The sequence below is a fragment of the Drosophila grimshawi genome, unplaced genomic scaffold, assembly GCF_018153295.1.
Source record: "Drosophila grimshawi isolate 15287-2541.00 unplaced genomic scaffold, ASM1815329v1 contig_311, whole genome shotgun sequence".
Classification (NCBI taxonomy): domain Eukaryota; kingdom Metazoa; phylum Arthropoda; class Insecta; order Diptera; family Drosophilidae; genus Drosophila; species Drosophila grimshawi.
Genome location: NW_025063098.1, coordinates 3,412,620 through 3,435,405, shown reverse-complemented (window position 1 = coordinate 3,435,405; position 22,786 = coordinate 3,412,620). Strand labels below are relative to the sequence as shown.

Here is a 22,786-nt window from a genome sequence, read left to right as displayed (position 1 = left end):
TTGCTTTATAGGCAGAATTTTGTACGCCGATAAATAGAGTCGGTAAATTATCGATTGTTACAGATTGTGTCGAAAATCGAAACCGGAATCATTGGTCTACTGAACTGCTAGATCGCGATGTGAATTATTGCTTGCATTCAACTGCGGAATTTTATGAAGCTGTTCGTTGATTGAACTTGTTCGCATCGACTAGAAGAACTAAATTTTACTCATCTCTAACTTTTTCTCGCGACAGTCGGCATTTACCAGTATATTGATTATTAACATTGTGTAGTTTTAACTTTAATTTAATTACATAACAAACAAGATAAAATCACTGTCACAGTATAGATAAATTATAAGGTGAGTGCAATGCAAAACATTTAACATACAGTAAAATACTGCAATATTGCGCAGAAGGCGCGGGCGACGCCGCAAGTCGCCATTTTTTTTTTTGCATTAGGGCTGAGCAATGTGTTCTAGACTATTTAATTTTGTTTTTCAGAAGACAAAGACATGAACATGGACGCCAATACTGTTGAGAATCGGGAAAAGGAACGTGATCGCCGTGGACGTGGGGCACGCGGCTCACGTTTTTCTGATGCCGACGGTAACAATGGGAACGCCGCAGGTGGTGGAGGGGGTGGTGGTGGAGGTGGCGTTGGTGGCAATGCCGCACGAGACCGGAGCCGAGAAAGACGAAATTGTCGTGTGTATATCTCGAATATTCCGTACGATTATCGCTGGCAGGATTTGAAGGATTTATTCCGGCGCATCGTGGGCTCCATTGAGTATGTGCAGCTGTTCCACGATGAGAGCGGAAAGGCGCGCGGCTGCGGCATTGTGGAGTTCAAAGACCCGGAGAATGTGCAAAAGGCAATGGAAAAAATGAATCGCTACGAGCTAAACGGCCGTGAACTGGTCGTCAAGGAGGATCATGGCGAGCAGCGCGACCAATATGGCCGCATTGTACGCGATGGTGCCGGTGGCGGCGGCGGCGGAGGAGGCGGTGGTGGTGGTGGTGGCGGAGGCGGCGGCGGTGGTGGTGGTGGCGGCGGCAACGGTGGCGGCGGTGGCCGCGATCACATGGACGATCGGGATCGTGGTTTTTCGCGACGTGACGATGACAGAATGTGAGTATAGCATCTGCATATATAAATATCAAAAATCTATATTTTTCAATACTCTAAGCACTTTAGCATATCGCAATGGAAAATTATTTTTGTTGTGATCCCAGCACCAGTAGCAGCCGATTCTTTGTTAGTATTATCGAAAAACCAAAAAAAAAAAACCAAATCTTTTTGAGTTGAGAGTATTCAGCGCATCTTGAAGTTTACATATTCATATGAGGGATTAACATATGCTTGCTTCTCATCTCCCGATACAAGTGTATGTAGCAAACAAACTATGTGGTACGGGGCTCTCTGATCTTTTTACCTTGTACTCTACACTGTGCTGATATAACTTCACTTCGAAAAAAAAGAAGAAAAACAGTCTGGGCCTAATTCGTTTATTTGATGCGTTTGATCAACGGTCTGTGTTTTGTTTCGATGAGAAGAAGACTGCTACAACTGAAAAATATGTGGAGAATTTAAATGGCAACGTTTTCAGACTAGGCTTTTGTTTCATTGATTTTATTTTTTTTTTAATATGCAAGAAAAACTTTGACGCTTAGTAAAATTATGGTAGATTTATGTGAGAGGTCTTAGTTCTGAATTTAAGGTTAGTTCCTCCGAACTGAAACTGTAGCGAAACCTAATATTGCATTCAGAATTGGTTTGATATGTACATATCGTAATCTTTTGTGTTGGTAATTATGATGGAATTATTTACAGTGTATCCTACGTATCATAAGTTAGTGAGTGTCAAAAGGATTTAAGCTCGTTTCAAAGATTGGCTAAACTAGGAGACTATTTGATAAAAATGAAAAGAAATTCCTCAAGTTATCTGCTAAGTGTCATTTACTATCTAAATATTTATACAATTCTTAAGCCGTAAGGAGGTAGCTTGTTAATTTTTTGCTCTAATATAGGTCACACAATTATTAATAAAGTTTACGTGTTAATATTAATTAATTGAATAGTCACGGCGTTCTGGATTCAATCCATTTGTAGATGAATTTAATGATGATGCGTGCGCTCTTGGGATGCGGAGTATTTCTTGTGCTTTATCTCTTGCTTTTGTTATTTTTTCTCTCTGGATCTTTTGGCTTCTTTTTCTAGATCTGGGCGTAATAATTTTAACATGATGTCGAATGATTTTAATTCGTCGAATTACAATTTGTATGGGCTTTCTGCTTCGTTTTTGGAGAGTCTTGGCATAAGTGGACCTTTGCATAATAAGGTTTTTGTTGCTAATGTGAGTATATGTATATATAAAAATTCCAATATCTCTATTCTAACTACTGTATTGAACCAAACAACCAAAACAATTCCAATACCAATACCAAACCAAACCATTACTATACACAAGCATATATTCTAAATAATAGATATATGTTCTGTAGCCAGCCTGTGTGTTCTTCGCCCAAAATTATGCTTTAACGTCGTAAGTTGTTTTAGTCTACACATATTTTGATTTCGACATGGGCTCTGTTTCGTATTTATAACCCAACTTTAGAAACAACAACAGAATCTTAAGCATAGTGTTTTGATTTGTAAGATGCTGCGACTATATTATTTATCCTGACTCCTATTATATTTGGGGAAGTTGATATTGAAGATATATTCAATACTATAATGTATACATACTATGTACATAATTTTGGGTTTGTAATCTACATTTATATATATATATATATATATATATATATTACGGCGCATCTGTTATTGTATTAGCAGGTCTTCTTAAATAATATATATATTTATAGAATTGATTGTATTTCCTGTCCGATATTTGCTAGAAGGAAGAATAATGGAAATACCAATATTCGTTTTTTAATCTTAAATTTATTGATACATTTTGTCGACCTTACCAAGGAATCCGTCTGCCTCAATCGCAAACATCGCGAAGATCATGGGGTTTTTAAAATGTACTTTTTTAATTTTTTGATTCGGGATAAAATTTCAACTTGTGACAATCGATTAAATGGGACGAAATCTCGATTTACTTCTTATTAATCGAGCGACCCTTCTATATAAATAACTGTTGTTGCTGCATAGTGTTGTAAATGGTAATGCGATGAAAATAAAACTGAAGTTGGTTGTTCTCTGATTTTGTTTGTCGCCGAGAAACGAGTATGCTCCAAGAGGATTTAGATTCCTGCAGCTGGGTTATAAATATGAAACAGTCTGCTTCGCTTTTGGATTAGCCAACTGGGTCCCGGCGTGATTCAAAGGTTTCTTCAGACTTCGTTTGCTCCTAGTGGTGAAGTTGGCGCCCGGAGTCAGAGTCGACAGCTGTGTGGACAACGCTCGAACGAACCCATTCATCAGTGAGGCGTTAAGCCAAATCCTCGATTTAAATTACTAAAACTTTTCATTGCCTTTTATCTCAACAGCTGGACTACAAAGTGGACGGTAAGAAGCTCAAGCAGGTGTTCAAGTTGGCCGGTAAGGTGCAGAGCGTCGATCTATCATTGGACAAGGAGGGCAACAGTCGCGGTTTTGCTGTAGTCGAATACGATCATCCTGTGGAGGCAGTTCAGGCAATCTCCATGCTGGATCGCCAAATGCTCTATGATCGCCGCATGACGGTGCGTCTTGATCGCATACCCGATAAGGGTGAGGGTCTCAAGCTGCCCGAGGGTCTCGGCGGCGTTGGCATTGGTCTGGGCCCCAACGGTGAGCCGCTGAAGGATGTGGCTCACAATCTGCCCAATGGTGGCAATCAGAACGCTGCCTCTCAACTGCTCGGCAATGTGCAGAGTGCTCAGCAGTTGTCTGCTGTGACTGGCGGTCAGGTTGTCGGCGGTGGTGGCGCCAATGCCGGCAATCTGCTGAGCGGTCTTAGTGGTGTCATGTTTGGCAATAATTCATCCGTGCAACCCTCACCAGTGGCGCCGGTGCAGAAGCCGAGCATGGGTAACAACGCCGGCGGCGGCGGTGGCGGTATCAATCTAAACAACTTAAATCCCAGTAATTTGGCTGCTGTTGTCGGCAATTTAGGCAACCTGGGCGCAGCGCTGTCCAATCCGCTGCTTACCTCATCATTGAACACGCTCGGCCTTAATCTGGGCAACTCGGGTGGCAACGACGATGGCCTCGTCTCGGCAAGCAATGTTGGTCTGTCCAATAACTACAGCAGCGGCGGCGGCTATGGCGGTGCCGGCAACAACTACAACAGTGGCGGTAGCGCTGGCAGCGGTGGCGGTGGCGTCTCTGGTGGCAATGTTGGCTACAATTCGTATAACAGCAGCGCCGGCGGCGTTTCCAATGCTGGCAACAATCAGATCGATGGCAATGACTATGGCAATTCTGGCAATCAATTAGACATGTTTGGAGGCGGCAATGTGGGTGTCGGCGGTGGCAACGTTGGCGGCGGCGGTGGTGGTGCTGGTAATGTGGGTGGCACACGTAAATCGGACACGATCATCATTAAAAATGTACCACTGAGCTGCACATGGCAGACGCTGCGTGACAAATTCCGTGATGTCGGCGATGTCAAGTTTGCGGAGATACGTGGCAACGATCTGGGTGTGGTGCGCTTCTTCAAGGAGCGCGACGCGGAGCTGGCCATCGGTAAGATTAAATAAATAATGATTATGCAAAACTCATATAAAATATTATATTTGAACTCCTTTTCAGCTCTGATGGATGGTTCGCGTTTGGATGGTCGCACCATTAAAGTAACCTACTTTTAAGTCGTAGATCTTAAGAATTTTGAATTAACCGATTGAACCGATTTATAAAGAGAGACGACCAATTGCTTACCTTATCCCACGGCACAGGCAGCAGAGCAAAGGATCGGCTAGGCTGTCGTATAACGGTTTTAGTTTATAGTTTTATCACAAACATATAATTGTTTAATTTGTATACATACGTTTATATATTACACACACAACAAAAGGTATCATATAGAATTGACTTTCCAAAATCCAGAAGACGCAATTCATGTAATTTATAAGTGATTAAAGCCAATAAACATAATAAAAAAAAAAACACATTTAGTTTGTACAGTGAAATGTTAAAGTTCTTGAACGTTGCAGAAACCCGATTTACCCAACCAAAGATATAGGTTTAAAAATAACTTGCTGAATCAATTTTATACAACGCAAAGTTGTAACAGTGAATTTATTAAACAACCCACTAGTAGATCAGGATTTACATACAATTATTTATTTTCTCATAATAATACAAAATATGTATATTTTATGTACTAATCGGAATAAGAGCTAGTGGTAGGCTCAACCCAAGTGATGATGAAACACACGAAATTCAAATTCTTCGATATAGTATTGGTTGATTGTAGTAGTTAATAACTGTTGCTTAACGGCTAGACGCATATAAATGTGGTGGTTAATTGTTGGCTTAAATACAAGAGAGTCCGGGGGCTGATTGTGTGCGTGGGTGCTGGCTGAGGTTGAGTTGGATTTGTCTGCCAAATCTATTTTTCAGTGGCATCCGCAGCGGCCGCAGCCGGTGCCGGCTTGAAGCGCTCGAGACGTGCTCGCGCCTTCTCGGCCCAGGCGCCCTGGCTCTTGGCATCGGTTGCTGCTGTTGCTGGAGATGCTTCGGTCGCTGTGCCAAATCGTTCCTTGCGCTTTTGCAACCGCTCATCAACGAGGGTCTTGGGACTCTTTTCGGGCACCACACAACCAAAGCGTTCGGCCCGCCTCTTGAGTGCCTCCCTCTGTTGCTCATCCGTCTCCTTGTTGCCCTTGTTGGCTTTGATCGAAGCGCTCGACGAGCGGTTAACCGCTGGCGAAGCAGCTGCCGCCGGCGTTGCAACGGAAGCTGGCGCTTTCCCATCGAGCGCAATGCCAAACTTCTTGGCGCGCAGATCTAGTCGCTCTTGGATGCTCATCTCGCCCAACTTTTTGTCAGCACCAGCAGCTGTGGCGTCTTTTTTCTCGCCTGTAACACCGCCCACCACAATTGGTTTGTGCTTCGTTTGTTTTACATGCACATCGTCCTCCGAGGCGTCTTTCGTGGCAGCACCAGCTGCAGCATCGGGTGCGGCATTTTCTTTGGATGTCGTCGTCGTTGCTGTCGTCAGCGTCGTCGCCAATGGCTGCGAATTGTTTCGTTTCAGCACGATCTTTTTAGCTGGCTGCGATGCAGCATTTGTCTCCGGTTTCAAATCCGCTCCTGTTCCTGCTGTTAATGTTGTTGTTAGGTCTGGTGGTGTGGTTGCCATTGGCGTGCCAACGGGACTCTTTAGCAGCAAATCTTCGTGATCGTCGCCCAACAGTTTGTGCTCATCCTCGTCGGTCAGCGAGACATCGTCGTCAATCGCATCGGCAATGGCGCTTTCCTCCAGCGAAATATCGCCCTCGAGCAGCGCCGTTTGCAGACGGTCCTGTAATTCATTTTTATTGCCGTTCAATGGCAACCCACGTAGCTTGAGTTCGCGCTTTAAATCCGCCACCTGGATTGGGTATAACGTGGGTTGTTTTCTTTACACTGATTGATACAATGCTGTTTCACACTTACCTTCATTTTGGTAACATCGCTTTCGGGCATTTTTTATAGGTGTTTTTACACAAATGTGCGGCACAAACAAGAATTTTCTCTCAATTGTTAATGCTCAGAGATATGGCAACTCTGACCGCGTATATGTCCATGCTCTTAATAACATCCACTGTTAGCAACAGCAAGCAATGTGCTATCTATGTTAAGTGAGGAGTAATTCTGTAAAGTCTTGTGCTTGAGTGCTGTAAGACGCAGTTCAAGCGCCAAATTTAAAAGTTGATATAGTAAAAACGCTCTTATTAGCTGAATTTTCCTTTTCTTTTTTAAGTTTGCGGGCAAATTTTATTTTGTAACATGAACACATCGTATTTGTTTTTGTCATATTGTCGCTGTCACGCTTCCATAACTACTACGCACCCTTATGCCAGCCATAGTTGCGAGGCGCGTACGCAAGATAAGATATAAAATATAAGTACCGTACAGAAATAGCAAGCAAGCGGCGCACAGCACCACCCGTGCAATCCACACACACACACACATACACGCACACGAGACTGCGATACAACAACAAAAACCCGACCGGAAACGGGAAATGAATGCAATATTATCTTGTCGCCCGCTTCTTGGCCCTTTATATTGAGAGCAAAAAATAGATTTCGTCTGCTTGAAAACGAAAGTACTGAGCTGAGAAAAGTGGTGGGTGCCTGGCGCCTTGGTTCTACACGCAGTTGACCTTGAACAGCACTCAAGCATTGATTTGCATTCGGCTTTTGAAGAAACACCGATCTGCACCTGCCAATGCACTCTCTCTCTCTCTCACAAACATACACACACATGTTGCTCATGTGTTTCGCATAAGTAGCTGTGCCTAATTGGAGTTGCTGCATAAGTTAATTAGAATTTGTTCGGTCTTCTCTTTGTGGAAATTAACCTTTTGCCTATCCGCATTTAAAAAGAGTTTGCTGCCGGTTAAGGCAACGCTCAGTGCAATGATAATTATAATTAATGCCTAATATGCTGACAAACGTGAATTGTGTTTGCGGCTGTTGTAGTTCCATTTGCCATAAATGGGGGTGAGCTTTAATTACAGTTACAACAACACAGCGCACACGCACACGTTGATTAATTGGTCATGACAGCCACATTCACAGTTCACTCTTTACTGGATTACGCAATTAGGGATTTAAGGCGTTAGTTTCTGTTAATGGTAATGTTAGTGTTAATTAAATGTTAAGCATTTGAATAAATTTTTAGCTTATTCTTTACCACTAAATGTAACCATAAAAAAGATTTAATTTATTTTACTTTATTTGTGTTTATACAAATATTAATCTTTTAATGTTGTTTTTTATATATTTCAGGTTAAAATAAAATTCTAAATTCGCCATAATAATTCGTATGAACTAAATTTATATTTATTCATATTGAATTGCGCGACATTTCGAATGAACTTGATATTACTTATGATTCATCACTTGTCACCACCATACTGCAATGAAATTATTACCGAAAATAAATTATAAACGAGCGAACAAATGCAAATTTTAACAGCAACCACTAATATTCCTCGTTATAATAAACGTTTCCAATGTAATGTGATAAACACATTTAGTCCCATATAAATAGAAAGAGTTGAACATAAACGGAAAAATTGCGAAGTGGATTGCAATTGGCCTTATCAGTTCCCGCAGCGTTATTCAAGAGACAATCAGGCGGCGTCGAAAAAAGAGAACTCTCTTTGGACCATTAGGATAAGACGCAAGAAAATACTCAGAGAATTATACTTAAAGTAATTCTCTCTCTACACTCTCAACACTAAATATTGAATTATGGCAACTAGCGCGTTGTTTTTCCAATTGTGTTAAAACTTGATTTCACGATTTTATTTGTTTATTTTATTTAAAAATGCTTAAATACATTTTTCTACCGTCGAAGAATTCTGTTATTAAAACTAAAATCCAAGTTTGCTCCTAATTGGATTTCAAGACGCGTTTTCAAAATTGGCTAAACTAATTTCTTTGTGTGCAGCAGCAGCAGCGCTCTTGCGGCTCTCTGTGGCCTGCTGGATGTTGGTCACACGGGCTAACCGACAGAGACTCGTTCTCAGTTGCGTTATGACTGCCCGAGCGATCGGTTGTTCCAGCTCTCTCCCGTTGTTTGTACTCGTGTGTCTTCGTGCTTTCAAATACTGCGTTCGTGCTGATCAGCAGACGTCATCGCCAGACACGGACGTGTCGCTCGATTGATTTGTTGCAAAAACAACAACAATTTAATATAACAACAACAACAAAAAAGTGAGAATACAAGTAGCAGTGAGCGTTTGAGTCCGTGTATCTATAAGTACGTGCTGGCTGCACTCACCAAATGCAATAATTCTACGCAACTTAAAGTTGCGCAAAAGCGCTAAAAACAAAAATCCCCAATCGAATATTTAATATACATAATATAATAAGTATATTATATACTTTGGTGACCTTGTGCAACTGCGTATCTTAAAGTGTGTGTTGTCTGTGTGTGTGTGTGTGTATCTTTTGTGTAAACATGATTAGCATAATTAGTGAAAAGCATCTTGGCAACCTGTTCACTGCATTCTGTGCTTCTATTTGCTATTCCTTTTTTCGTTCGATTTTCGTTCGATTTTGATTTTATTTTGAATTTTTTGTATCGGGTTTACGTGATCACCTCTTTATCACCTGAGTCACTTATGTATGGCGCTCACGTCGCACGCACACTTACACAAATGCCCGCCCAATGGCTCTGAAATGCCAACCAGCTTTTTGATTATAACTGCGACCCTCTCTCACTCTCATTCTCCCTGTCTCTCTCTCTCTCTCCCGCTCTCTCTATCACTCTATCTCTGTCTATGTACACATATATATCTGTCAGTTTGTCTCTATCGCTCTTTATCTCGCAGTCAGGCTCTCTGAATGTTTAAGGCCCGTTACCATTTTTAGTTAACAACAATTATATTGCTGCATAACCATTAAAGGCCATCAGGCCTGGCTGTATGTGTGTGTGTGTGTGTGTGTGTGTGTGCTATCACAGGAAACCTTCTAGTACGTGACAGCAGAGCACAAGACTTCTGTGATCAATCCACCCCAACCAACCCCCCATCTCAATTAACTGCAAATCAATTTAATGCGACCTATGCCATAAAATGACCTCAATTAATTAAACTAATTGACAGCGTGTGGCGTAGGAAAATCCGTAACCAAATCGCAACAAATTCCCCTATATCAGCTATAACTATATATAAATTTTCATATATAAATATATATATATATATATATATATATAGGATGGCTGTTAGGCAGCTTCATAGGTGCACTTATCGCGCTTTCAAGTTGATTTCTTTGTGTGGCACATTGGAGTAATCGCACACACCTACGTATACAGATATATGTGCCTTATCTAATCTGTTTATTAAATAGGAAAACACATGCGAGAAATCATAAAACAAAATACATGTACATACATTCGCTTAGCAAAAAAAAAAGGTAAAAATAATAATAATAAAAAAAAGTACACTGAATAATAAAAACACTTTTGTTTCGGTTGCCATACGCGGTATATAAGAACAATTGAATTAGAAGACTGACAAAGATTTACTGCTAAAGATGTTAAGTACCATTGATCCCAAAGATTCAATTGGCATAGTAACTGAAACACATACATGTGTCTATTACTTTTCAACAAGTATTTCAATTAAATTAAAATATACAGGAATCTCTCGATTTCGCGAATAATTCCAAATTCTATATATCTTGGTTCGCTGTACAAACAAACAATGATTTCTATTAATATATTATGATTATAAAAATACAAATCAGATACTTATAATCAAGAATAGAGCAGTAAATATTTAAATAGATTTCCCTTAATTTATTACACTTGGGTTTTGATTGTTTTGATTTTGTTGTGTAACCAAAAGCGAACTCAAACAGCTGCAAATGCTCATAATTAAGCGTTGACTCTAATTAGAGTATAAATAAGAAAACGCTCGATTTTGTACATTCAATGAGCGACTTATATGCTTATTTAATAAGGTTTATAAAGAAATACATACATAATTATTATTATGACAGCATCCATAACATCAACGCATTTGAGTGTTTTGTAGAATGTTTACAGAGTGCTGATAAAGGCACAAAGGAGTGGGCAGCAGATGCTCCAGAGTGTCGCGCTCAAAAGAAATATATATATATATATATATATATATATATATATATATATACATATATATGTTAGTTACAACTAAATACATGCACAATAGAGTGCAAGGAAATATTCATAAATTCATATTAAGCAATTTTCCAATGCTGCGCTGAGAGAGAAAGAGATAGCGAGATCGAGAGAGAGAGAGAGAGAGAGTGAAAAAAAGAGTGCAACTAAGGCATTGGCAAAGAGTGTGAATGTGTGGCAAGTGTTCCAAGAATATAGCGACAACAACAGTAGCAGCAGCAACAACAAGGGCGTAACTTGATATGTAAAGTTGACAAGAGGCCAACACAGTTGCAGTCGCAGTTGTAGTCCCCAACCCCCAACCCCCTAAATCAGACCCCAGATCCAGACTCAGTTCCAGTCGCAGCTCCAGTCGCTGCCGGCATCGATAACAAAAGATGAACATTTTATGTATACATTTTTCATATTTTATGAAAGCGCAATTATGTTTAAATAATTTATTATGTGTATTAATTACAATGCCGCCAGCTCTCGTCGGTCTTACAATCTTGATGTCTGCTCTTGATAGACTGCTTCCGTTAAGCATATATGCATATTGCTGATCTAGACTGAAACAGATAGAATAGAATATGGTTGGTCGGGTTAGGATTTTGGTCTTTCCGGTGTGCAAAAATATGGCTACCTGGTGTCTGATCAGTCACACCAAAATAGCAACAATTTTTTTCATCAGTAGTTGCAACACCAACACCGACAACAACAACAACAACTTCAAAAACAGAGCACCAACAAAAACAACCCAAAAATCGAGCAAAAATAAACAAATAAATTGCTTTTGTTTTGCTTTTAATTGATTTTTTTCTCTCTTGTTTCTTGTTCGACGCTTTTTAAATTATTGTAAACAAAAGAAATGTGGGCGCTGTTTTAGTGACTACTTTGCAAATAATTTATTTTGTGTTGCCATCTACATAGAAATGTGTACAAAGTATGTGTGTGAATTAAACAAGAGTCTGCTACTATTTATATAAGCAGCTGATTAAGCAACGTTGCCAAAACATTCTCAATGATCAGTTGTTGCAAGCACTTGAGTGGAAATTTCATTAGTTTTATTCGAAACACTTTTGAATGGATCGGCGTCATTTCATAAAAATGTACATTGATTGTTCACAAAAATGTCGAATTCAAAATTGTTGTGAACAATTAAACACATTTGATATGGATGCCAATTAAATATACTCCCAAGTTTTAGTTATCATCATTATGTTATGATAGTCATAATAATTCCGTTTTAAACTTCTGTGGCAGGAAATGCTCTTAAGATCTCATTTCATGAATCAGAATGAAATTCCAATGTGGAAATAACTCAAATTATTCTACATCCAAAAAATGAAACAACCATTTTTTACTAACATCCCAAAGAATGGATAATTTTTGTTATCAAAATTGTTTAAGTTAATTTTATATATATTTTTTTAACTAGTTGTAAAAGCTCCGCAGAATTTTCGAAAAATAGAAAGAAATATAAGACAAATAAATATAATAAAGTACATTTTTTGCGCAAAGCAAATGATCAAAGATGCGATTTTTCCGTTGTCAAAGCAATTTCTTGACAAAGTGAAGACATGCTAAAAAGAAAACAAAACGGATCTACAAAGAAATAGAGGGAGCACTTAACCCTTGTTAGGGCACCCTGTACAGCAATTAGCCTTAATTGTGTGGGGCGTTGTGGGGTGGGGCGAAATGACAATGAAAGCGAACTCGAAGATCAGCTGTTGGCGCCAAGAATCCACATCAAACGTGCGCTTGCAGTTAAAGTTCAGGGACTTTAGCAGCGCGTGGCATGCAACAGAATATAGACATATATATATATATATTTATGTGTGTATGTGTGTGTCTGAAAGTTGTAAGTTCAACGGAGAGTGCTTAAACGGTGATCAACGCATGTGCATGTGAAAATGTCGATATAACCGGTTTTCCCCTTGTAACCGCAGCCAGTTACCATTTGCTTTGATACGATTGTTATTAATATTTTTATTATTAACATTATGTGGGCTGACCTGATGGTTGTCTTTGGATGAGTCAGATAGTCGTCATCAGCCTCCGTAATCTAGGCACACACTCTCTAAGAATTCGCTGTGCACACACACACACACACACACTCAGTTTGTTTATGATTGTAATGAGAGTTTACCCAGCAAATTGACGGACAATCATATGAGTCATAATATGGAGATTTCCGTTTCCCAGAATTCGTATGAGTTTTCTGCGTATGAATGATCTGCAGACTATGGTAACTGTTAACTGCTAACAGTAAACTGGATGCAAATTAAAAACTGAGAAACTCCATTTTTTGTTTGCGTTTTATTTGTCGTATTGTTTAAGTCTGGACATGAGATGCTGTAGGGAAATCTAGTTCAAGTTTTGGGTCAACAACTCGTTTGGTTGTCGCGCTGGAAACAGAAAACCAGTTTTAATTAAAAAAGAAACATTTATTAAACAAAGTATCGTTTGACTGGTAATGGTGAAAGCCATTTAGCTTTTCAAATGTTGCATCGGTTATATAAGACCAAAGCAACACAACAAATAGCTTCAAAAATGCCTAATGAGCTTCACAGAATCAATTGTAGCATTATTCACACATATATATATTTTTATGATGGCGCTTTTATAAGACTTTTAATTGATTTGTTAATGCCTGGTGTGGCTGCCTCGCTCTAACAAGTGCCTGTAGACTGTGAAAATTAAAATTTTTAAACATTTTGTCAGCCATTTTTCAAACTGTTGATTAGATTAAGAGTTTTGAAGTTCAAGTGGTTAGCGTTGATAACACCGCCTGCAGATATAACAGTTATTGCTGATGTTTGCGAATGTGAGGCAAATGCGCCCACACACACAGACACACAGGCACACGCACACAGAGCAGATTTCCGGTTGCAATGGGATGTGGGTGTGGCCAGATAAACAACGCATGTCGCTTCAACATATGCCACCAAATGGTGCAATCCAACGAACTAAACTGTCACTCACAGACACCCCTACAACAAACATTTCTTATTCACGCCTTGATTTTGAAATGCTTCTTTCTAGTTGGTTTGCACAATGTCGCGAAGTTTGCGCCCTCTTAAAATAACCATCGTTGGCGATGGCATGGTGGGCAAAACCTGCCTTCTGATAACCTACACACAAAACGAATTTCCCGAGGAGTATATACCGACTGTATTCGACAATCACGCCTGCAACATAACCGTCGACGATAGTGAATACAATCTGACACTGTGGGACACGGCCGGTCAGGAGGATTACGAAAGACTGCGACCATTGAGCTATCCAAATGTGAGTATGACTAAAATTCAGAAGATTCCTGTTTTAATATTACACATATCGTCTTTTGATGTTGTTTTGCTTATTTAATCATTTGTTTCCTTTCCTCGTCACAGACGAACTGCTTCATTGTGTGCTATTCCATTAGCAGTCGTACCTCGTTTGAGAACATCAAGAGTAAATGGTGGCCGGAGATACGTCATTTTGGTACCAATGTGCCTGTGGTGCTGGTGGGCACCAAGCTGGATTTGCGTATACCAAATTCCGAGAAATTCGTAACCACACAGGAGGGGCGCAGATTGCGCAAGGAGATCCATGCGCATAATTTGGTCGAGTGTTCCGCCAAGAAGAAGATCAATTTACAGCAGGTGTTCGAGGAGGCGGTGCGTGCGGTGGAGAAGAAACCAGGAAAGAAGCCGCCGACGTGCCAAATTCTGTAATTAAGTCATAGGCTTAGTCTTTAAATATTGTTATTATACTTAATTGTATTATGAAACTATGTAATTGTCTGTTCGCTGGCATTCGATTCCCTAGTGTCACATGGTGTGTGTGTGTGTGTAGAAAATGTAACGTTAAGTTATAGTTTTAAGTTTTAGTTGTGTGAAAAACCCTTTTTGTTTCCGACCAAAGTGCATTTTTTATGTAAAAATCAAAACAAAATATAAGTAAATGATTGTTTGAATTTAAATGGATAAACATACATATATAAATATTTCCGCGAAAACATACTGTGTATTATATATGTATATATGTATATATTATCAAGAAAAACTAGTCATTAAAATCAAATGTGTAAGTATTTTTATTTATAAGGCATCACTCAAATAATCATTTGAATTGCGCTTTTGTTGATTGGGTTTTTAGACAGAGAGTCGCCAACTTGGGGTAAATGAGCTAATTTTATTTTAGTATTTTTTTTTTTGGCTTTTGCAGTCAGACTGGCAATTACCAGTGTTGGACAACTAATCGATGTTTTGAAATATCGATGTTTCGATTCTCACCCATATCGATGTTAATAATGGTGAATTTTTCAAAAATGAATTAAAATTCGAATAGTTTACTTGGAATCATTGTACATTTTAATTTGTAAAGCTATCAATTTCACATTTATTTGTTCATATAGAATATAATAAAACATTTCAAAAGAATAAAAAAGGTCAACGTTTAAAAATAATGAAAAGGTTAGGCATACAATATGTACAATTCACACAATTTATATCATTCATGCAACATTAATAATATTATAATAATATATAATCATTCTGCATTAACATATATCTATATAAACATAATGAATTTAGGATTATGTTTGCGGTTGCTGATAGTATTGTAAAAAAAATGATACATTGACGAATTGACGGAATAAGTGAAACCGCTGCTAACAATATTACGATTCAAAAAGAAATGCCCTTATGTAAAATAAATAATATAAATTATACAAGTGAGTTTTAGCTTTTACATTATGTTCATAAGAATAATTAAACGCTCTGCAACTTACAGAAGAGGTTTATGTTATAAAAATATATGAATTGCGATTGTTAATATTGATGCAAAAATGAACAATATGAAATATATATGAATAATACTCCAGCACCGAATAATTTAATTATATCTTATTACAGTATGCGCACAATGTGATTGAGCACTTAGTTTACACTTTAGGGTGCAGAAATTTGTGCTGGGTCTTTTAAGTTTAGCACAAAATTTACTAAATTTGAGATTTAAGCGTGGAATGACTTTCAAATTAAGTATTAAGTTATTTTAATTTACAACGAAATTTGGCGATTCAGTATTTTTTGTGTGTTATTGTTTTGATATTTTATTTTTTGGGATATGCAGCCACACTGACAATTACCCTACAGCGCTGAAAAGTTATAAACAATGAGCGGCGAAAAGGCTGAAAAAGCCAAAGTCAGCGCACAAGTCAAGCATGTGCCAAAAGATGCCCAGGTTATCATGTCCATACTAAAGGAGCTCAACATCCAGGAGTACGAGCCACGCGTCGTCAATCAAATGCTCGAGTTTACATACCGTTAGTGCAGCAGCGAATGCAACAATACAATATATTTTTTAAACATATTTGTTGCTTTCTCAGGATATGTGACCTGCATACTGGAAGAGGCCAAAGTATACGCAAATCATGCGCGAAAGAAAACCATCGACCTGGAAGATGTTCGCCTGGCCACCGAGGTGACGATGGACAAGAGTTTCACTGGGCCGCCGTCTAGACATGTTTTGGCCAAAATGGCAGATCTGCGCAATGCGATGCCACTGCCTGCCATTAAGCCACACTGCGGTCTGCGGTTGCCACCCGATCGTTACTGCCTGACCGGTGTCAACTACAAACTGCGCGCCACCAATCAGCCTAAAAAGATGACCAAATCGGCGCTGGAGGGGCGCACAGTGAAAACGGTTGTGAAGCCCGTCTCCAGCTCCAATGGGCTGAAACGTGCCCACTCAATAGTGTCCAAGCAACAGGTGGTCACCATACCGAAACCCGTCATCAAATTCACAACCACAACGAAAGCGGTCTCCACCATGGAGGTAAAGAACGAGCCGGGCACCAGCGATATGAAAATGGAGGTGGACAGCGATGCGGCTGCCGTGGGCAGCATTGCCGGCTCTGGCGTGGCTGTGAAGCGTGAACGAGAAGAGGAGGAATTTGAGTTTACAGCGAATTAAGAATACACATATTACACACATAACATAAAAATAATATTTGTAACCCATGGGGCGATTTAGATTTCGGCAAACTCTCAACTTTTGTATTTTCAAACATTTCTGTAATGCGACTACAAATGTGAAATTAAATTTAAAAATGATTTTTAGTTGTTTCACAATGGTATACAAACAAAATGCTGCTTATTTAGTGAGTAGTAATTGAGGTTTTTATTGTACAACAATTTTGATGTGTAAAAAGTAAATCAACAAATTCTGATTGGATTTCTCCGGTATTAAAAAAGGATTGTTAATACAATTGGCACTATTTTGCCTCTGAGAATGTTTAAATGAGTAGGATGAATTTCACTTGAGCGCCAGAATAATCGTGCAACCCAGATCCATGATTTGCAAATATTCAGAGCCGCCGTCCTGCAGTCGATAACAACACTCCTGAAATAAATGGAAGATTAGCTCGTAATTATTGCAATTAGCAGATCTTCTACAGACTTACGCCCAGCTTGTCGCAAATGATGGCCTTCTGCTTGTCTGTCAGGGAACCGCAACGCACAACATACTCCACGAATTGTTCCATCATTTGGCCAACGCTGTAAGCCGAGTAACCAATCTCGCGTACAAAATGCTCCAGGCGCTCATAGTTGCCCGAGCGACACACCTCAAGATAGTCATCAAGATAGTGCTCCGGTATAATGCCCGACATCTCAAGTAGATCGTCTGAGTTAATGGTGTGTTCGGCGCCCTTAAGGCGATAGCATGATTGCAATGTGGTTATGGCACGTCTCATATCGCCGCCAGAGATCTTAACAATCGACTGGTAGGCATCGGGCTCGATGGACACGCTCTCCAAATCGCAAATGTGCTGCAGTCGTGTAATGATCTGGGTCTCGCCCAGCGCCTTGAAGCGAAACTTGGAGCAACGCGACGTGATGGGCACAATAATGCGCGACACATAGTTGCAGATGAGACAGAAACGTGTACTGCGGCTCTCCTTCTCCATGGTGCGTCGCAAAGCCGCTTGTGCGGCATGCGTCATCGAGTCTGCTTCATCCAGCACAATAATCTTAAATGGCGGACACGGCCGACCATCGGGACGCACACTGCTCGCCGTTAGCTGGGCAAAATTCTTGATCTTGGTGCGCACCACATTGATGCCGCGCTCGTCGGAGGCATTCAGCTCCAGGATGCGCTCGCGGTACATATCGCCGAAGATTTGACGTGCCGCCGCCAGAATGGTGCTGGTTTTGCCTGTGCCGGGTGGGCCATAGAGCAGCATATTCGGCAAATCGGCACCCTCAACGCACTTACGTAGCACGGCCACCACCTCCGATTGTTCCACAACATCATCAACGCTTCGCGGGCGGCTAAATGAAAAAAATTGTTATTGAATTAGCACCAGTCGAAATGCGCTTAAGCTTTTAGTGTTGTTTACTATTTTTCCACCCAGGGTGCTGGCGGTTTGCGGCGTTCAGCGGTCGCATTGATTGTCTGTTTGTCCGTGGCGCTGTTGCCAATATTTGCTTTTCCAGGTTTAAAAAACGCTTGCATTTTGTTAAAAACAAATTATTTCAAAAGCTGCAAGAAAAAAATTGGCGCGAATGAAACAGCTGTTAACTCAAAATGGCAACTACAGAGAGCCACTATGTAAAGTGCAACAGTGCTGACGAACTAGAACAACGTACAGCTCTTTAATCACCTTCTGATTGCCGGATATCATTAGGTGAATGTGTGATATTGACAAATTTTATTGATGCTGCGATAAAAATGAGCAAAAATAAAATGCTTACTCAAATTGGTAAAAACAGAATAAGCATGAGCAAGCGTCTCAATCTCTGAATAACAGAGCTGGAACTCTGTTGAGTGCAACAGTGTTGATTAAAATATAAATAAACGAACTAGCTCACTGGACGAGTGTTGATAATCGTTAAATGATGATGTGGAATTTACAAATTAAATTGTTGCTTCAGTTATTCTAACATTTTAAATAATGGACATAACGCAGCTCTTTAAGGCCAGCGTTATGACAGTGCGGCTGCAACGCAAAACGGAACTGGCTGCGGCAACCAAAAGCAAAGCACAGCAGGACAAACAGCAACGCTCATCAACCACCGCAAAATCTGCCGCTGTCAAAAACGACTTTGCCAAGGAGGCAAAGAATGTGTGCAGCAAGATAACGACGCTCCGGAATGTGCTGATTGAGAATCGCACGGCGTACATGCGCATTGGACAGCATCTGAAGAGCGCCACACATATGACGGATGCGCAACGCGATCTGATTGATCGCGAATCGGAAAAGTTCGTCACATATTACACACAACATCTGGCAAAGATGCGCAGCGACTGGAAGACAGCTAAGCGAAAGCCACAGGAGTGTCAGCACATTGCAGCAGTGATCGATTTGCTGGTCAGCTATCTGCACAGCGTGGAGCAGATCTATCTGGACCAAAAGAAGTATCGCGCTCAACACGAACTGGAGACCTACAAACTACTCAAGCTAGCCGCTGACAAGAAGAAGATACCAGTGCGTCCGGCGGGTGTTAGTAGCGGCAAGCTGGTCAAGCGTCAGATCAGCCATGACAGCGCTAATAGCAACGATGAGTTGAGGGCTGTGCCAGAAGAGGAGGAGGGCAACGATTGGAACAACGACAGCTGGGCCGATTGGGATAATGAGCAAGAGGCTGAGGAGCAGCAGGAAGTCGACAGCAACTCAACGACAGCCAAACAATACAAGCCACGCACGAGGAAGCGCAGTCGACCAAAGGTCAGCGCAAGCAGCACAGACTCCTCGGCCAAAGTGGCGCTCGATGAGGATATACAACAGACGGCACAACAGCTGGAGAACGATGAGGATGTCCTAAGTGCCGAGGATGTGCAGTTGTTCGAGGCGGAGAACGTGCACATTTACAATCTGCTACAGGGCGTCTCCGAGGAGCTCGAACAAATCGAAAAGAACGTCGTGGACATTGCACAGCTGCAGGACATCTTTACAGATAAGGTACAACAAATTGAGATTTTGAGATTCACTAAACTAACGCTATTCGCTTCACCAGGTGGAACTGCAACAACACAATATCGATCGCATTGTGAGCGCTGTGGTTGGAACCACGGAGAACGTCAAGGATGCCAACGATCAGATACGACAGGCAACGCAGCGCAATGCCGGCTTACGTGTGTGGTCCTTGTTCTTCTTGCTGGTGATGTCATTCTCATTGCTATTTCTGGACTGGTACTATGATTAAACTGCCTAAACTGTTTGGTGTAAGAAAATGTGAATGTGAAAAACTCATGATTGTTTTTGTTATCGCAATCTATAACATAATTTGTTTATTACATTATTTATATTTAAAATAAAAACAAATTATAAACAATGTCGTAGTTGCTGCTTATTACAAATTAAGTTGAGCTCAGCCTTAACTAAATTCTAAATTATATTCATTAAGGTGTATTTGTAAGGTTTGTTCGAAAAGCTCAAATCAAGACGCCCAAATATTTACCCAAAATACTAAAGGAAATCTAGGATGCTTATCGGTAAATTAATGTTCATCAAAAATGCGCCATAATCGTATTTACCAATGTTGGACGTATCACAATGAATTTTGGGTAAAATATTTGAATTATCTAGTATTCTAAGACTTGTCTTAAATGTAACTTGACATTTTGAGCTGGCTTTTATTTTTATTGTTCTTTCCATTGTCTTGCTGTACTTTCTCGTAGTACAATAACATTCATTCAATGAATAACTCCCTACGACTATTCCTAATTTTGCTAGTTTATTTGAAAGTGTGGCTAGTTTTAACATAATTTGTGTTTGGGTTCGTGTGTGTCTTAGATCTAAATTTGTGCATTGAATGCAGTCTGCAACAGTTTTCATGTTGTGTTGGGTTTTCTCTCTCTGTGTGAATATGGAAGCCATCGCTATGTATAGCAATAGTAATAGGAAGGTGCCGTTCCTGGTTGTTGGTAAATCAAATAATAAAGCTGCGCCAATTGTTATGGCGTATCGACAATCATATCCAAAGATGGCGCTGCCATGCTGCTCTCCACCACCATCTCCACAGAGCCGGGACAGTCCTCTAATCCGCTGTTGCTGCCACTGTTTCCATTGCAGTTGCTCAGCGGCGTCAATGGCAGCAGCGATTCTTCAGTGTTTGATGGATTCTCCGCTTTGCTGCATACGCTACTGGGCATCTTGTCGTTAAGGAACACACCCAGCGGCAGGTGGGTGTTCATATGTACTGCACATAAAAGCAAGTTCAATTAATCAAATGTTATACAAATATCAAATGTATTGCAATCTACTTAATACCGAAAGCTGGTGCACGTGTTATGCATATCATAACGTATTCATTCAATCATGCCAATAATAAATATCTAAGAATACCACTAAAACTAATTAAAACTAGCATCTACTCTACTCTTTTTAGTGTTATAAGACCTAGTTATATTCTTTTTTTTGGCTAGAACTTTACCGCGATAGGTTGTAAAATGTAGAAACGTGCGCGGACAGTAATCGCATTTGTAAAATAGTTCGCTGTTGTGGGTTCGACGATGTTTGCGCAAATCTTTGATGTAGGCGAATGCCTCATCGCATTCTTCGCACTCGAAGCCTCGCACTGTAAAAAGATAATTTTTTGATCGCCTGTAGCTTTGTGGTTGCTCTTATTTTGATTATATTTTTGACATGTGTTGCGTCAACAGCATTTGTTAACAGTGTGACAAATAGTTGATATAGTGCCAAAGGTAAGTAACGAAAACAAACACATTTGAAAGCATTTCTTACCACCAACAACAAAGCACACACAATATTTCTTCAACAGCGATTTAACATTTGGCTCTAACTCTTTTAACAGTGTGTTAACATTGAATGCATTATATCAATTTGGATTCAGTTTTAAAAAGAGGAATTTGATTTATGTTTGATATTCAAGATTAAGGTTACTATGTGGGCGGCTAAGAAGGAGGAAGGTTACCACATCGAGAGCTCAACCAGTTACATTCTGGGGTGTTAACAGTGAATCTCAGATTTTCACCACACCACAAAAAAGTATTGTTTTTCGTGTTTATATGTATGCGATAATAACATGTATTTCTGTTGTGCTTATTGTTGAAAATATGTAAAAGATCAATACAACATTCCGATTACTAATGTTAATAACAGAAAATATCGATACTGCGCTCGATACCTTAACTTAAGAATACATTGAATAAATCTTAGTCTAACCGCCAAACCTAGTGCATCACTTTTTGCCGCTTTAAAAACCCAACACTTGTACTAAATAATAACCCACTAGCAATTATCAAATGTCAAACTAAATACAATACTTATTACTTAGTATTACATGATCGATCGTAACTTAATTTATTGTTAATTGTGCTACTTCACTTATGCCAACCTCCACTTATCTTGTAAATTAAAGTGTTTTCACTCCGATTTACAATGCCAGATAAGCAAGAAATTCACATTACGGTTTTTCAAATTATAAACTAAAATAGTTGTGTGCAATCAAAGCAGCTGTTTTGGGTTAGTTTAAGCAAAATTCTGTCAAGCTTTGTGCTCTGCGTGAATTGCTCGATATTGGCTACGAAAATGCTATTGAAATTACCAAATTTTATTATCGAAGAGGGTTTAATAAAGAAATTTATCGTTGGGAATCTTTTCATCTATCAATTACTTTTATGAAGAAATTTATATACTAATTGTTTTGACTGGCTTTCAACATAACAGCAAACGACAAATGTTTCAGAATCCTAACTGCAAAGCCAGCAAAGCGCTTACGAATAAGGCGCAAAGAGCAATGCAAAAAGCGAGCGCTTTCGTTAAAATAAAACTATACTTTAAAGTTTTAATAGCTGGGATAATATGGTTTTTTTCTATTCTATATTACCTTTCGGGCAAACAATCACAGTAGAGTAAACTGTTAGCACAACAACAAAGATGAATTGATTTGGGTTAGGATTAGTACACAAAAATACAAGCTACACGAATAATAATTATATATATATAAATATATATATATATATATGCATGTGTTTATATTTGTATGTATGTGTATGCAAGT

The 22,786-nt window shown here is 39.7% G+C and overlaps 7 protein-coding genes across 11 annotated transcripts in view; 4 read left to right on the top strand and 3 right to left on the bottom strand.

Moving 5' to 3' along the window:
* The first annotated feature begins 258 nt into the window (after positions 1 to 258).
* LOC6563963 (glycine-rich RNA-binding protein) lies at positions 259 to 5,073 on the top strand. 3 transcript variants are annotated; one of them, XM_032737186.1, is made up of 5 exons: positions 260 to 342; positions 485 to 1,112; positions 2,202 to 2,337; positions 3,479 to 4,658; positions 4,725 to 5,073. In XM_032737186.1, the coding sequence occupies exons 2-5, from the start codon at positions 496 to 498 to the stop codon at positions 4,778 to 4,780; spliced, it is 1,989 nt and encodes a 662-aa protein (XP_032593077.1). In that variant the 5' UTR covers positions 260 to 342; positions 485 to 495; the 3' UTR covers positions 4,781 to 5,073. The 3 variants fall into 3 exon arrangements, with proteins under 3 accessions (XP_032593078.1, XP_032593077.1, XP_001990521.1); XM_001990485.3 differs by having other exon boundaries at positions 284 to 342; positions 488 to 1,112; XM_032737187.1 differs by lacking the exons at positions 2,202 to 2,337; positions 4,725 to 5,073 and having other exon boundaries at positions 259 to 342; positions 3,479 to 4,208.
* Positions 5,074 to 5,353: 280 nt separating this feature from the next.
* On the bottom strand, positions 5,354 to 6,667 carry LOC6563964. The gene is made up of 2 exons (XM_001990486.2): positions 6,573 to 6,667; positions 5,354 to 6,507 (listed from the first exon to the last, which is right to left on the bottom strand). The coding sequence occupies exons 1-2, from the start codon at positions 6,600 to 6,602 to the stop codon at positions 5,524 to 5,526; spliced, it is 1,014 nt and encodes a 337-aa protein (XP_001990522.1). The 5' UTR covers positions 6,603 to 6,667; the 3' UTR covers positions 5,354 to 5,523.
* A 1,994-nt stretch (positions 6,668 to 8,661) lies between these two features.
* LOC6563965 (ras-like GTP-binding protein RhoL) lies at positions 8,662 to 14,721 on the top strand. The gene is made up of 3 exons (XM_001990487.2): positions 8,662 to 8,845; positions 13,818 to 14,063; positions 14,168 to 14,721. The coding sequence occupies exons 2-3, from the start codon at positions 13,830 to 13,832 to the stop codon at positions 14,489 to 14,491; spliced, it is 558 nt and encodes a 185-aa protein (XP_001990523.1). The 5' UTR covers positions 8,662 to 8,845; positions 13,818 to 13,829; the 3' UTR covers positions 14,492 to 14,721.
* A 1,176-nt stretch (positions 14,722 to 15,897) lies between these two features.
* On the top strand, positions 15,898 to 16,873 carry LOC6563966 (transcription initiation factor TFIID subunit 9). The gene is made up of 2 exons (XM_001990488.3): positions 15,898 to 16,083; positions 16,147 to 16,873. Exons 1-2 carry the CDS (start codon positions 15,933 to 15,935, stop codon positions 16,731 to 16,733), a joined length of 738 nt encoding a protein of 245 aa, XP_001990524.1. The 5' UTR covers positions 15,898 to 15,932; the 3' UTR covers positions 16,734 to 16,873.
* A 40-nt stretch (positions 16,874 to 16,913) lies between these two features.
* On the bottom strand, positions 16,914 to 18,306 carry LOC6563967 (replication factor C subunit 4). The gene is made up of 3 exons (XM_001990489.3): positions 18,160 to 18,306; positions 17,224 to 18,091; positions 16,914 to 17,162 (listed from the first exon to the last, which is right to left on the bottom strand). The coding sequence occupies exons 1-3, from the start codon at positions 18,273 to 18,275 to the stop codon at positions 17,076 to 17,078; spliced, it is 1,071 nt and encodes a 356-aa protein (XP_001990525.1). The 5' UTR covers positions 18,276 to 18,306; the 3' UTR covers positions 16,914 to 17,075.
* Positions 18,307 to 18,614: 308 nt separating this feature from the next.
* LOC6563968 lies at positions 18,615 to 20,095 on the top strand. The gene is made up of 2 exons (XM_001990490.2): positions 18,615 to 19,722; positions 19,778 to 20,095. The coding sequence occupies exons 1-2, from the start codon at positions 18,715 to 18,717 to the stop codon at positions 19,964 to 19,966; spliced, it is 1,197 nt and encodes a 398-aa protein (XP_001990526.1). The 5' UTR covers positions 18,615 to 18,714; the 3' UTR covers positions 19,967 to 20,095.
* Positions 20,020 to 22,786, bottom strand: part of LOC6563969 (histone acetyltransferase KAT6A) — a 32,605-nt gene continuing 29,838 nt past the window's right edge. The window contains exons 6-7 of one of the 3 annotated variants that reach the window (XM_001990491.2): positions 21,197 to 21,340; positions 20,020 to 20,962 (exon numbers count right to left, since the gene is read on the bottom strand). In XM_001990491.2, coding sequence (XP_001990527.2) covers positions 20,718 to 20,962; positions 21,197 to 21,340 — 389 coding nt within the window. In that variant the 3' untranslated portion in view covers positions 20,020 to 20,717. The remainder of the gene's footprint in view (positions 20,963 to 21,196; positions 21,341 to 22,786) is intronic. The other 2 variants (XM_032737704.2, XM_032737705.1) reach the window with 2 other exon arrangements.